This window comes from Sinocyclocheilus rhinocerous, unplaced genomic scaffold (genome assembly GCF_001515625.1).
Source record: "Sinocyclocheilus rhinocerous isolate Xijiao unplaced genomic scaffold, SAMN03320098_v1.1 scaffold576, whole genome shotgun sequence".
In the NCBI taxonomy this organism is placed as follows: domain Eukaryota; kingdom Metazoa; phylum Chordata; class Actinopteri; order Cypriniformes; family Cyprinidae; genus Sinocyclocheilus; species Sinocyclocheilus rhinocerous.
The window spans coordinates 1,135,976-1,150,557 of record NW_015662167.1 but is presented as its reverse complement, the minus strand read 5'-3'; the positions used below and the strand labels follow the sequence as shown (position 1 = coordinate 1,150,557).

At 43.9% G+C, this 14,582-nt stretch overlaps 1 protein-coding gene across 6 annotated transcripts in view; it reads left to right on the top strand.

Moving 5' to 3' along the window:
* Positions 1 to 14,582, top strand: part of LOC107727824 (pleckstrin homology domain-containing family G member 5-like) — a 51,451-nt gene that overhangs the window by 7,357 nt on the left and 29,512 nt on the right. For all 6 annotated transcript variants that reach the window (XM_016537827.1, XM_016537830.1, XM_016537829.1 and 3 more), the window contains one exon: positions 1,287 to 1,366. In XM_016537827.1, the coding sequence (XP_016393313.1) occupies positions 1,287 to 1,366 (80 nt within the window). The remainder of the gene's footprint in view (positions 1 to 1,286; positions 1,367 to 14,582) is intronic.

Genomic DNA, 14,582 nt, shown 5'->3' with positions numbered 1-14,582 from the left:
TTTCCAAGAGCAGTTTAAAAATTCACGTTTGAGGACTGTGTGTAAATTATGTTTAAGCATAATGTGAAAGTCTCCAATTAATGTTATGACAGACCTTATTTTAGTCATAAATCCAAAATCACCATTTAAAAAAATACTTAGGAAGGGAACCCAGAGCAATTAGCCTTTATGTGTGATATGCATTTACTATAGTTCAGCAAACCTACACGTTTCGCAACTGATTCACCTTGTTGACCAACAGAAAGCTGATTTTTTTTGAATGACTTATATCTGTGATTCATACATTGCTACACTATTGACAGCTGAGCAATGGACCAGACCATTGTATCCATGAAATTGGTGATATACTGGTCGACATGATTAACCAGTAGAAATTTGTCAACTGGTGGAGATTTTGGACTATCTTGGATGTCTCTATTGAGGTTACACATTCACGTATCGTTGCTGTGCTATGTGGTCACGAAAACGTATCGTTTGCACACATTTTTAAGCATTGCATTTTAAAAACAAGTGATTTTAAGCCATTGAAATGCAATCAGCAGTGAAAGAGAACTCATTTTGCTATGTGCGCTGTCTGACAGACGGTTTCTGAGAGCTGTCAGATAGGCGTGCGCATGTGAAGACGGTGCTCATAGAGTGTGGGAGTATTGAAGTTCATAGTGTCGGAGTTATTTTTGCCACTTTATAGGCCTTAAACGGTTAAATACACACACTTGTATGTGTCAAAATGCCCGTCTTTGCAAGTATCCTCATAGACACAGTAATTTAGGTCTTAAGCAAACAGCTGAGGAAGAAAACACATGTATAACAGTATATTGGATCCGGGCAGCTCTTAAAGTGACAGCAGTCTAATATTCCTGCTGTCTGTCATTCATGTTAATCAAATAACAAAACAGAAAATCTCTCATTGTTCTTAACTAAATCACTTTTGTAACTTTAATAAGAAGAAATATATATTTAATTTACACAGTGAAGAATATACAGTGTTTTTTTTTTGTTTTTTTGGGGGAACTATTATTAAAATTTTTTTTTTTTTACTTTATTTAGTTTTTTAATATGACATTTGTGAATATGCAGTGTTTTTATACATTTGATTACTATATACAATGTATGTAGCATTTCTTATTTATAACTATATCGTGCTATATAAATACATCGTTATTGTGAAATAAAATGACTCATATAAAATGACCCCCCCTAACGTGACTAAGCCTTTCCATTGACCTTACTTTTAATTCCCTCCCACATATGATTGATCTTTAACGTCTGTTTGCATGTTGTTTTAGGTGAGAAGCCTGCACAGGAGGAGAAAACTGGCATCTTGTGTCAGCATCCCTACTGTCCCGAACGGTGGCTTGCTTCCAAGGTAACCCGTCAGAATGTGTCACAGGGAAGCCCTGTAGGGGCGAAGCGAGCTGGTAAATGTTTACCTCTTAGTGTTTTCGTAGACTCTTATGGACAAAAATGCCAGGCATGCCAATTGCATTTATCACATGGAATATTCCAGCACAATAATCATTTGTCAGCATGTGTGCTTCGGGAACTGACAGGAAAAACAAAAGTTTTGTTTGTCTTTGTGCTGTTGAAAGTTCAGTGGCGAGAGGACGGATATGATGTTATAGGCGACATTTCACCAGCCTTCTCCTGGGAGTCTGGGGGTGCAGGCATGGAAAAGAGAGATTACTGTAGGGTATATGAGGCTGTTCGCATATAAACACGCTTACACAAAACACAATATGTCTCTCCCTTCCTGTTGTTCTCTCTCTCCCTTTATACACACTGTCTCTCTTCTTATGTCTCTTTGTTTGTCTGTTTTTGATTGCACTTTATTGTCTTGGGACCATTGCCAAACTGTTTTGACTAAAACCTCTTTCTTTTAAACATCAGTCACTCCCATTTTTTATCACTGGCAAACCTGGTGCCTATTCATTACCAACACTTTCCACTTTTGTATTTTAACAGGTGCTCCTTTACCTTTAAAATCATAGATTACAATGCAGCCACAATATGAATACTGATGCATTGGATACAGTAACCTTAAATTGATAAAAAACATGAAATTAAGTATGATTATTTGAATTTATTTACTCAGTTGACTAAGCTTTTATATATGAATTATTTATTTTTATTGAATATATAAGCAAACACCTTTTTCAGTTAAAAAATCTAAACATCTAAACCCTAAACATCGCAGAAACTACTGACGTGCAAGTCAGATTTTAGTTACAGCTCATATCTGAAATGAATGGATGATTATTGGCCAAAATAATGCAGATTATCAAACCTGGTTTCCGAGACTAGCAATCTTTTGTTTAGTAAGACCAACAAGGCAGCCTATCTTGTTGAGCAGGTACAGATGAGAGAGTACTAACAGTTTCTGTATGCAAAAATAATTGCCAGTAACAGCCCTCTTCACTAAACTCTGGATACAGATAAACCTGAATAAAGGACACCAATAAAGTTTGTTTACACAGAACATGTCTGATTCTGTATAGGACATCACAGTGATGTTTGCTTGTTTTTTTGGTGTCCTACATTTCCTGTCAGCTCAACTCTGCCAGTGTCCTCTGAACTTTAGCAAGCTTTTGAAAAGAGTCTCTGGGTAAACACTTCTGTTTCTAGTCCTCTCTGATCGAAGCCAGACTTAACTTAATGTACCCAATGTTTTTATCTGAACCAGGAACACACTTATGTCATTACCCTTAAAATATGGAAAGATGAGAGGGACTCTTGTTTATTTGAAAAGGTTTCTGCTGAAAAAGAACGAAGGAGAGTTTAAGTGTACGTGTATGAGTCACAATGTTTATGTTTTGTGGTCTTTGTGGCTTGTCTCTAGTGCACTACAAGTTTCATGTAGGTTTGTTCTTCCTGTCTCCTGCAAGGGGTCAAGAGGTGAAAATACACAAAGATGATGACGATAGTTTGCTGTTGACGCTTAACTGTTCATCCTGCTAGCTGACATTTAAATGTGAAGTGTGTATTTTTTAATGTTAAAATACTCTTATCTCAGACAGCTTTAAGTACATTAATATTTATGCTTTTAGCTTGTTTTGGCCATGGGAAATAAATAAATAAAGACAATTTAGATTTTTTTCTCGGAACTCTGAATTTATATCTGAATTTATTGTGTGGTCATAAACTCGCAAATGCAAGAAAAAAGTCAGAATTGTCGCTTGTAAACTCAGAATTGTGAGTAAAAAAGTAAGATTTGCAAGATAAAGTATAAACCCAGAACTGCGAGATGTACACAAAAAACACTTTTTGCAAAACACAACTCACAATATGTAACACACAAAAATCTAACAAGAATTAATATTATGGCAAAGGTTTTTGCAAATGTTTGCTTTTGAGATGTGTGATATTTTGAATGCAGTGCTTCACTTTGCAAGAGATGTGAGTCATTTTGCATTTTGTGTGTATTTTGTGTGTAAATTTGTGTGTAAAGTTTTGAAAAAAGAGGCAAAGTTTTAAAAATGTAAGCAGTTGAAAAAAAACTGTAAGCAAGCCATTCATAGATTAATTTCCCCGAAAAGTGTGATACTGTTTATCTGACCAATGGTAGCTAGAAGCAAGAAATTACTCACTTCAGCTTTAAGTTTGTCTGTTTTCTTGTGTGTAAACGAATTGGTATAAGTCTTTATTTTAGTATGTGGTAGAGGTCTGCGTGGCACAGTTTTTTTAGTCCCGCTCCCGCAAGGTTCTATTCCGCACCCACCCGCTCCTGCTATATATTCACTCTTTGTTCACCCGCTGTCCGCTTAGAATAATTTTCTTCCCGACCCGACCGTTCCCGCTAAATTTAGATCTCGTTTCCAGAATCTCACATTTAAATTTCCACTACTGAAAGAAAGAGAGATAGGCTGACAAATAAAAGTGTATTCTGCACAAAATTGTATGTTATTTTATTCGTCTTGTCAAGAGTCTTGAATTTATTGACTTTGACTTGAATTTATTGGAATTATCTTAAGGCACAAAATCCGTTTAATATTTTATGCAACACAGTAGGAAAAAAAGTGTCAGAGAAAATAAAATTGTACAAAAATTGTATTTCTTATTTTTATTCGTCTTGTCAAAATACTAAATTCGTTTGACATTTTTCTGTTAACACAGTAGGAAAAAAAGTGTCAGAGAAAATAAAATTGTACAAAAATTGTATTTCTTATTTTTATTCGTCTTGTCAAAATACTAAATTCGTTTGACATTTTTCTGTTAACACAGTAGGAAAAGTGTCGCAGAGAAAAATAAATGAATACAATATGCTGTTCTAAATGGACGTCGGGAACGGGATATTGTTAGACCGCCCGCTCCCGTTCAAATTACACCAGAGTTACCGACCGCTACCGCGTTTTATTCGGGAATTTAATCCCGCGGCACAAAAAATCCAGTCGGGTCCCGCAGTTCCCGTGGAAGAGCCGGGGGAATGCAGACCTCTCACTATGTGGCAAAACTGGATCCATTATAGATTAATTCCACATGAAACCAACACAGAACAGGATCTGTAATATTTTAGCACCATGTGAGAATGTGTGTGTTTATGCATTGATAATTTATGTGTGTGTGCATTTGCATGCTTGTGTGCATGTGTAAATGTGTGTGTGAAAAAGTTGCGAAATAGGTTGGCCATATTTATCCCTTACACAAACACAGACTAAACAGTGACTGCACTATAATAAACACAGACATTAGCAGCTGACTGTAATTTGTGTTGTAAAAGATGAATATGCTGCTTACAAAGACACTAAGCTGGAGCAGAACAGAGTATTATGGGTTAGCAGATGGGATAATGGTGTCTTTTAGACACTTTCTTCATGAAAATGCCAGAATGTCGCCTTGTCACCGAGTTGCCAATGTCTTGGTTTCAAAGGCTTGATTTCAGTTAGAAAAGTAGGTTAATTGCTTTTCAGTGTTCAATAATATATTTAATCCGTTGGCTTGAGGTTAACCTGGCATCTCGTCGCTATGGATTTTTTTCACAAAGTAATTTTAAAGACATCAAGAAGCTCACAACCATGAAATGAGCTTATTAAATTGATCATTCACCCACAAACAAAAATTGTAATGAATTTTTCATGTTGTTCTAAACCTCTATGACTTTTTTCTGAGGAATATTGTATTTTAAAAATAAATGCCAGTGTTTTTTGTCCAAACTATGAAAGTCAATAGGGTCCAAACAGCACTGAACGTTGTTCAAACTTCAAAATATCTTCTTTTGTGTTGCTTTCCCTTAGCAGGTTCTCAGACTCGTTTACAACCATTAATATGATTGAAATGATTATTTCATCTTCAGCAGCAGGTCTGTGCTTTGTCTTCTCTGTCACTGCTTTATGTCTGTCACTGTGTTACCTAACAGCTGAGTGTGAGAAGAAACTGAACTGACACCTGTAGCACAACAGTTTCAGGAGACGCACACATTCAAAACTTTATGTGCTGCCTAAAATATTTCAAGGACAAAAGAAGTGAAAAGTGGAGTAAATCAGTGTTCATGGAATGCTTTGGATTGTGAAGCCTCACTGCTGCTTTCTGCCACCAGATGGAGCAATAATACTCAGCTACTAGGAAAAGTTCTACTTTGTGTGTACCGTATTTCAAGGAGAAATTTGAACCCATGAGTGTCACGAGCCGGGCTTGAACCCAGGTCTCTAGTGTGGTGGTTGAGGGATTTACCACTGAGCCACGGAAGTGGTAATGTTGGACCCAAACGAAACACTCAAGGCAGTATCCCAGAAAATGCAGATTTATTAAAAAAAAAAAAAAAGTCTTTGCAAGAATAATTCAACAAAAGTTCTTCTCGACCGAGGAATTAACAACAGTAAAAAACAATGAAAAAAGGAACAAGTGAGGAACAAGGGGAAAAATACACAACTAAAAGGGAGACGACAAGACAGGTTTTAACAATGAGACATGAAACGTAGGGTTAATTCTAAGGGAACGGGGAAGAAACAAACAATAGGAAACAGGGTTAACTTTCCTTGCAATGCAAAAAGGGCCGATGAATTTCTGGGAAAGCTTCCTCGATTCAACCTGGAGAGGCAGGTTCTTGGTGGCTAACCAGACTCTTTGACCAGCTTGGAAATTAGGCGCCATCTGGTGGCGGCAGTTAGCCTGACGTTGGTATCTCTGGGAAGTCTGAAGAAGGATACTCCTAGCCTTCCTCCAGGTCTGTCGGCAGCGTTGGACCAAACGCTGGGCAGAGGGAATGCCAACCTGTGCCTCTTATATACCCGTATACCCGAACTGGCATTCGAAGGGGGATAGTCCAGTGGCCGAGGACTGGAGGGTGTTGTGGGCATATTCAGCCCACATGATGTAGGTAGCCCAAGAGGTAGGGTTATTGGCCGCCATACACTGCAGGGTGGTCTCCAGATCCTGGTTAATCCATTCCGTCTGGCCATTAGACTCAGGATGGAACCCGGACGAAAGGTTGGCTGTGGCTCCAATCAACCTGCAGAAGGCCCTCCAGAACCGGGACGAGAATTGGGGCCCTCGGTCAGAGACAATATCCAGGGGAATTCCAAATACCCGGAAGACATGGTTCATGAGGAGCTCAGCTGACTCTTTGGCTGAAGGCAGCTTGGGCAGAGGAATGAACCGGGCGGCTTTAGAGAACCAGTCCACAACCACCAGGATGACTGTGTTTCCCTGGGATGGTGGAAGTCCCGTAAAAAAAAGTCCAGAGAAAGATGCGACCATGGCCTACGGGGAACGGGTAAGGGATGGAGCAGTCCCTGAGGTCACTGACATGAGGACTTTCCCTGGCTGCACATGGGGCAGGCCTCCACATAGACGTTTACGTCCTCCTTGATGGACGGCCACCAAAACCGCCACTGGAGGAAGTCAAGTGTGCGAGCAGTTCCTGGGTGGCACGTCAAGGGAGACTCATGACCCCACTGCAAGACCCGGGCCCGGGCAGATCGAGGGACGTACAGGCGTCCCGCGGGACTAGGGATGGGTATCGTTTGAATTTTATCAATTCCGATTCTGTTTATCGTTTCCGATTCTTTTCGATTCCAATGTGATTAAATAATGATATCAAACATTTATCCTGTGTCTCTTTTTTGCAAACCATTTATTGGAGCTGAATACCATGAACAAAAATCAACAGGCTACATAAAAACTGGACTCTTTAAGAGCTGTTTGTGTGCAAATTAGAGCTGCGTAATTCTGGATAAATTTAGTTTTTTTCCCAATGGAAGTTGTGGTTCTCACATGATTCTGAAGAAAAAACATTAGATAACTAAACAAAATCACACGTAATTTATGAATTAATAATTAAATGACTCACTCAAGATGTACTTGTTTCATTACTGGATGAATCAGCGTTCTTGAACAAATCTCTTGTATGATTCAAAGACAATATATATTTTAACAGCCCCTTTTCGCCACCTACTGGCAACATTTATCCTGTGTCTCTTTTTTGCAAACCATTTATTGGAGCTGAATACCATGAACAAAAATCAACAGGCTACATAAAAACAGCCCCTTTTTCGCCACTACTTGCGTAACAATGTAATCGATAAATCTTCATTTGAAGTGTCAAATTACTTTCAAAAGGTGATTTACTCTATTTTAATCGCTACCATACACATCGTACACACAGTTTATATCTGAACTATAAACTTTTATCCCAGTACTTCTGTGATGTGAATGTTTGTAACATAGAAATAATGATACCGTGTGGCTGAAAAGACTGTGAAGCTGTTTCATTCATGACAGACAGCTGCTCTCTTTGGGTCAATGGCAGCGCAAACGCAAATTTAAATTATCAAGTCACACTGGTGTGATCATACGCTGCACGGACGAACCAAGTGATCACAACATTGATCGCACACGTCAAAGGTTGAGGAATGAAAGAGACGAATCATTGTAACTTAGGAATAGAATCACGTTGGTGTTTGAATCGTTTTCACGATCTTTAACAATCTATTAAATTAAAGTGCTTTGTCATGTTGGTGGTGACACCTCTCTTGCAACATGTTTAGCTATCACAGATATTATACTTAGCTTTTTTGGCTTCTGATTGCAAATGTAGCCAAACTTTGGAGCGCTTAGATTAGCGAGCAAGGTCCTGGCAGATCGCTAGGTCTGGTCCTCACAGATGAAGAAAAAAAAATGCATAGGAATCAATAGGCGGAATCGAAATTTTAATTTGACAGCAAGTATCTGATTCCTGACCTTAAGTATCCGATTCTGGAATCGGAATCGATTTTCGATTCCCAACCCTACTCGGGACCACCTCCTGGATCTGGCTCTTGGGCTTGGGCTTCTCGCACCACCCTCTCCAGTTCCCACTGAAGGGGCGCAATGATCCTTGACCTTGGAATAATCGATGCCAGAGGTTTCTCCTGTGTCTCGGGAGAGTAGGCTCAGGACAGGTCATCCGGTTTGACATTCTTGGTGGCGGGTCTGTAAGACAGAAGAAATTGGAATAGATTAAAAAACAAGGACCATCGAGCCTGCCGAGGGTTCAGCCGCATAGCCTGCTGGAGATATTCCAGGTTCTTGTGGTTTGTGAGAACCTGGGAAGGGTGCCGAGCCCCCTCAAGCCAATGGCGCAAGCTGCAAACAACTCTCAACTCTCAATCCCCCACATGGTAGTTGCGCTCGGCATTCGACAGGTGACGAGACATGAAGGCGCAAGGGTGCAACTTTCCATCCTCACCCCTTTGTGACAGGATGGCCCCTACGCCCACCTCCAAGGCATCCACCTCCACTACGAAAGGTCTTTATGGGTCGGGGATTGAGAGAATGGGAGCGGAAGTGAAGCGGCGCTTGAGATCCTGGAAGGCCCCCGCTGCTTCCGGACCGAAAAGAAAAAATACCATCTAAACTTTTCTAAAGACAGTAAGTTCCCCTCAGACATACATTCATAAAAATTCTACCCCTAATTGAATCGCGATTTGTTTAGCATCTCAACCGATTTGAATCGTCACATATTTGAATCGATTTTCAACCGGCTCGCGGTTAATCGTTACATCCCTAGACCCCAGTGAATCTTGATTCCTCCTCTCTTGGTCAGCGCAGTCAAGGGAGCCACCACAGAGCTAATGAACCTCCTGTAGAAGTTAGCGAAGCCGATGAAGCATTGAACCTCCTTGACTGTGGCGGGAATGGGCCAGTTAAGGACAGCCTCGACCTTCTTAGGGTCCATCTTCACATGGCCAGGAGTGATGATGAACCCGAGAAACTGAGCCTGGGTGACATGAAACTCACATTTCTCGGGCTTCATGTAGAGATGATTGTCAAGGAGTCTCTGGAGGACCCTGCTGACATGCCCCTCATGCTCCTCCAATGACTTCGAGAAAATTAGGATATCATCAAGGTATACAAAGATGAATAAATGAAGCATGTCCCGGAGAACGTCATTAATCAGTGCGTGGAATACAGTGGGGTGTTGGTGAGCCCGAACGGCATCACCAGATACTTATAGTGGCCTGTGGGGGTGTTGAAGTCCGGCTTCCATTCGTCCCCCTGCCGGATCTGCACGAAATGGTAAGCGTTGCGTAGATCCAGTTTAGTAAAGAAGTTGCCATGAGAGGAAGGGGTTATCGATTCCGAACTGTGATCTTGTTGAGGCCCCGGTAATCGATACATGGCCTAAGACCTCCATCTTTCTTCCCCACAAAGAAGAAGCCCGCTCCAGCCGGGGAAGTAGAGGCACAGATGTTGCCGGCTGCCAAGAACTCCTTAATGTAGGTATCCATAGCTGCACGCTCGGGGGGAGACAAGGAGAAGATCCGACCCCTGGGAGGGCATGAACCAGGGAGTAGTTCAATGGCACAGTCGTAGGAGTGGTGAGGTGGTAAGGAGGTGTCTCGGGAGCACACAAACTGGGGAACCAGACCTGCTCACAGGAACTTGGGACTGAGACGCCTTGCGGCTAGGCAGATGGCCATCGCAATGAGGGACTCGAGATCATCAGCTGGTTCTCAGGTGGCTAACTCATCTTGAAGGGGCTCGGACAACCCTCCCTGAAAGCAGACCATCAGCACCTCATCATTCCATCCACTCCCTGCCGCGATAGTCCGAAACTCGATGGCAAAATCTGCTGTACTGCGGTAGCCCTGATGGAGAGTAAGCAGGCGCATGGAAGCTTCCCGACCACTGATTGGATGATCAAACACTCGCTTGAACTCTTCTTCAAAGGCCGCGTAGGACTCACAACAGGCATCCTGGGATTGCCACACCACAGAGGCCCAGGAGAGCGCCTTGTCTGAGAGAAGGGTAATAATGTAAGCAATCTTGGAGCGGCCTGTGGGAAAACTTGAGGGCTGGAGCTTGAAGGTCAGGGAGCTCTGGGTAAGGAATCCCTGGCAGGAACTAGTATCCCCAGCGAAGGGCTTGGGGGGGGGGGGAAGTTGAGGCTCCCCAACAGGAGTAGGCCTGTTGCCACTCGGGGGTGATGCAGAGGAAGGTGAAGAACCAGGGAGCCATTCAAAGTAATGGAAAAGACCCAAAGGAAACACTCAAGGCAGTATCCCAGGAAATGTAGATTTATTTTAAAAAAAAAAGTCTTTGCAAGAATAATCCAGCAAAAGTTCTTCTCGACCGAGCTATTAACAACAGTAAAAAACAATGAAAAAAAAAGAAACTTGAGAAAATAAAAACTCCACGAGGGGAGAAAACAAAACCAGAGAACAAAAACAACCAAGGAAGGAAACTCAGGAAACCTTACTTGGGGTAGCTCGGGAGGACTTGGCGAGACCCAGCAGGAAACACAGAGCAAAGACTCAAAAACCGAGTGAGGAACAAGGGAAAAAATACACAACTTAAATACAATGGGGGAAACAGGGCACAGGTGACCTGGATAACACTAACAAGGACACACAATGAAGAACGAAGGCTAAGGGGAACACAGGGGGCCTTTAGAGGCACGGAGACAAACTACAGGAGGTACAGGATGGTGACACATAAGTAAGCTAAACCTGATATAACCTCCCAAAAAAACCCTTTGAGGACATCCTATTTTTGTATGTATGGACAAAATATTTAAATAAAATACTGATTTAAAAAAAACTTCAATTTAATTACATTTAATTGAATATACATAGATTGAATATGTATCAACAAATACTGTAATAATTATTTAAATTTAATTAAATTTTTTATTTAATTCTTTGCAGGAAATCAAAATAGATTTTATGTGTAATATCATTTTAATCTTGATTGTTTTCTTCCGCGTTTTTCTTTTATGTTAAAGGTGTGTAATTATTTTGATTTTAAATCTGTTATCATACTTATATCTTTTGCTTAAAAGTAATACTTTTGTAGGTTGATTTTGTCAGGAAATCATCACAATCACTCACGTCAGCACAGTCACCTCCTCCGACACACACCAGATCCCAATCAGCCGAATTCTGATCACCTGCACCTGCATCACCAATCAAGCCCGCTATATCTCCCCACTCCACTCAGTGTTCCAGTGTCCGGTCTACCGTTCACTACCTGAACATTGCCAGACTCCTTACCTGCATAACTACCTGTTGTTTCCTTACCTCCAGAAGTCTATTACGTCTCCGCGATCCCGATTCTCCTCAGCCCTGGTTCGTCTCCAGGATTCCTGCAACGATCAGAACCCAGATTACCAAGAAGCAAAGAAACCCAGAACTTTCACATATCTCTCATACTCACCTACCTTAGATCCTGATCATCACAGCATTGTCAATAAACCCATCTGTTTACCTGAACTCCCCTTGTCTCTTGCCAGTTTGTGACCAATATAGTCCGAGGGGAAGAGCGGGGGTTGGTAACCAAGCATGCACTGGAAAGGGGTCAGGCCGGTGGTATTCTGACCCCGGGCTCTCCAGGCTGGTAGGTGGGAGTAGCGGTACGCCAGGCATCGGCGAAGATCTTATGCCTCCGCACTGCTTGTTGGAGCTGGACGTGAGCCGAGTCCCACACTCTCTCGCTCTCTCGGAACCAGTAGTCCACAGCTGGAACCTCCGAGGGCTCTTCTGTCCAGGGGAAGAGCGGGGGTTGGTAAACCTTGTGAAGAACAAAGCCCATCGGGCTTGACGAGGGTTGAGTCTTTTGGCTTCACGGAGATATTGGAGATTCTTATGATCAGTGATCACTGAGAAAGGGTGATGGGCTCCCTCCAGCCAGTGACGCCACTCCTCCAGGCCCAGTTTGATGGCGAGCAGTTCCCGATTGCCGATGTCATAATTCTGCTCCGCCGGGTTCAGTTTCCTGGAGAAGTAAGAGCAAGGATGGAGGATGGCGGTTCCCCACATTGCTGTGACAGCACAGCCCCAACGCCGGTGGTAGAGGCGTCCACTTCCACTACAAATGGTACCTGGGGATCCGTGCTGAAGGCCTCCTTGAGCTGGTTGAATGTTTCTCGGGCAAGGCTTCAGGACAGGGACTTGGGTTTGCCTTGTAGCATGGAAGTAAGAGGGGCCGTGAGCATGCTGAAACTCTTCACAAACCGTCGATAGAAGTTCGCGAATCCCAGGAATCTTTGTAACTCCTTCACAGACTGTGGAAGTGGTCATTCCCTGATGGCCTTAACCTTCTCCTGGTCTATCTGGATACCTTCCTTGTTGATGACATATCCGAGGAACTGGACCGAGGAGCGATGGAATTCGCACTTCTCCAATTTCAGATACAGCTGGTGTTGACGTAGCTTCTGAAGGACCTGCGTGACATGGTGGCAATGTTCGGCCAGGTTCCGGGAGTAGATGAGAATATCATCAATGTAGACAATCACGAACTTATTGAGGAACTCCCGGAACACCTCGTTCATGAAGCTTTGGAAGACGGACGGGGAGTTTGACAGGCCATACGGCATGACCCGATATTCATAGTGGCCTGCGGGGTTAATGAACGCCGTCTTCCACTTGTCGCCCTCCCTGATTCGAACGAGGTTGTACGTGCTCCGCAGGTCCGGAGAAGACGCGAGCTCCACGGAGTTCCTCGAGGGCGGCTGGGACCAGGGGAATTGGGTATGGTAGTTTCACCGTCTGGGAGTTCAGCATGCGATAGTCGATGCACGGCCGGAGAGTGAGCCAGGGGCGTCCCAGGATGATATCCACTGTGGGTCCTTCTAGTACCAGGAAAGAAATGATTTCCTCATGCAGACTTCCGATCTTCAATCTTAGCGGTGGGGCGCGAAACTGCACCCGCCCACGCCCTAGCGGCTTTCCCTGAATCGTCTCGACTCAGAGCTCCCGGGCTTGACGTAGGCGGGGTAGATGGAGATGATTTAGGAGGTCATAGGATATGAAATTACCCGAAGAGCCCGAGTCGACGAGGCTGAAACTGAAACCGAGAGGTTTTGGGTTAGCAGTTGCACTCCCTCTAGTACCAGGAAGGAAATGATTTCCTCATGCAGACATCCGATCCTCAATCTTAGCGGTGGGGCGCGAAACTGCACCCGCCCACGCCCTAGCGGCTTTCCCTGAATCGTCTCGACTCGGAGCTCCCGGGCTTGACGTAGGCGGGGTAGATGGAGACGATTTAAGAGGTCATGGGATATGAAATTGCCCAAAGAGCCCGAGTCGACGAGGGCTGAAACTGAAACCGAGAGGTCTTGGGTTAGCAGTTGCACTGGTAGCAGGGATAATGTCGATATTTCTGGTTCTATTTGGAGGGTCCTCTCCGCCGGGCGTGGGGGTTTGACTGGGCAGAAGCTGATGAAATGTCCTGGAGCACCACAGTAAAGGCAGAGTCCAGCCGCAAAGCGGCGAGTGTCGGGTAGAATCCATTTGCATGGGCTCTGGCACAGAGGGACCGCTGGTGGACGCGAAGGGCTGGGGGGCGCCTTCGTGGGGCTGGCAGGCTGACAACCGTTGCGAGAGGCTTGTTGTAGGAAGCCTTCTAGTCCGATGCTGTCATCGTAGATGGCCATTTGAGCATGAAGGGGAGGGTCCAGACCTTGACGGTAGGCACTGAGGAGGGCCGCCTCATTCCAGCCACTAGTCGCCGCTAGTGTGCGAAATTGTAGTGTGTACTCACTGGTGGTGGAGGAGCCTTGACGCAGGCGCAGAAGTTGGTCGGACACGGAAAGTTCTCCCATCGTGGAGCCAAACACTTCCTTGAAATGATTTTTGAAAGCATCATAGGAATTAATTATGGCACTATCAGCGTTCCATATTGCTCGGGCCCATTCCAGCGCGTTGCCGTTTAAGAGGGAAATTAAGAAGGCTACCTTCGAACGCTCCGTTGTGAACTTCTGCGGCTGCATCTCTATAAACAGATCCACTTGTAGAAGGAAGCCGCCACACACAGCCGCGTCACCAGCATATGAAGCAGGCAGGGCCATGGGACTGACAGAGGCAGATGATGGGGTGGTGACTGGCGTGAGAGAGGCCCTGAGGGTGCTGACCAGTTCCTCTAGGACCTCTGTGGTGGATGGAAGACGGGGATCCATGGAGGTGTTGGTTCTTGGTCCGGTCTTCTGTCACAAACAGGCAAGAGACAAGAGGAGTTCAGGTAAACAGAGGGGTTTATTGTCAATGTGGTACTGGTTAGGATCGAAGGCAGGTGAGTAAGAGATATGGGAGAGTATGGGTTTCTTAGCTTCCTGGTAATCTGGGTATTGATAGTAGTAGGAATCCTGGAGATGAACCGGGGCTGAGGAGAAT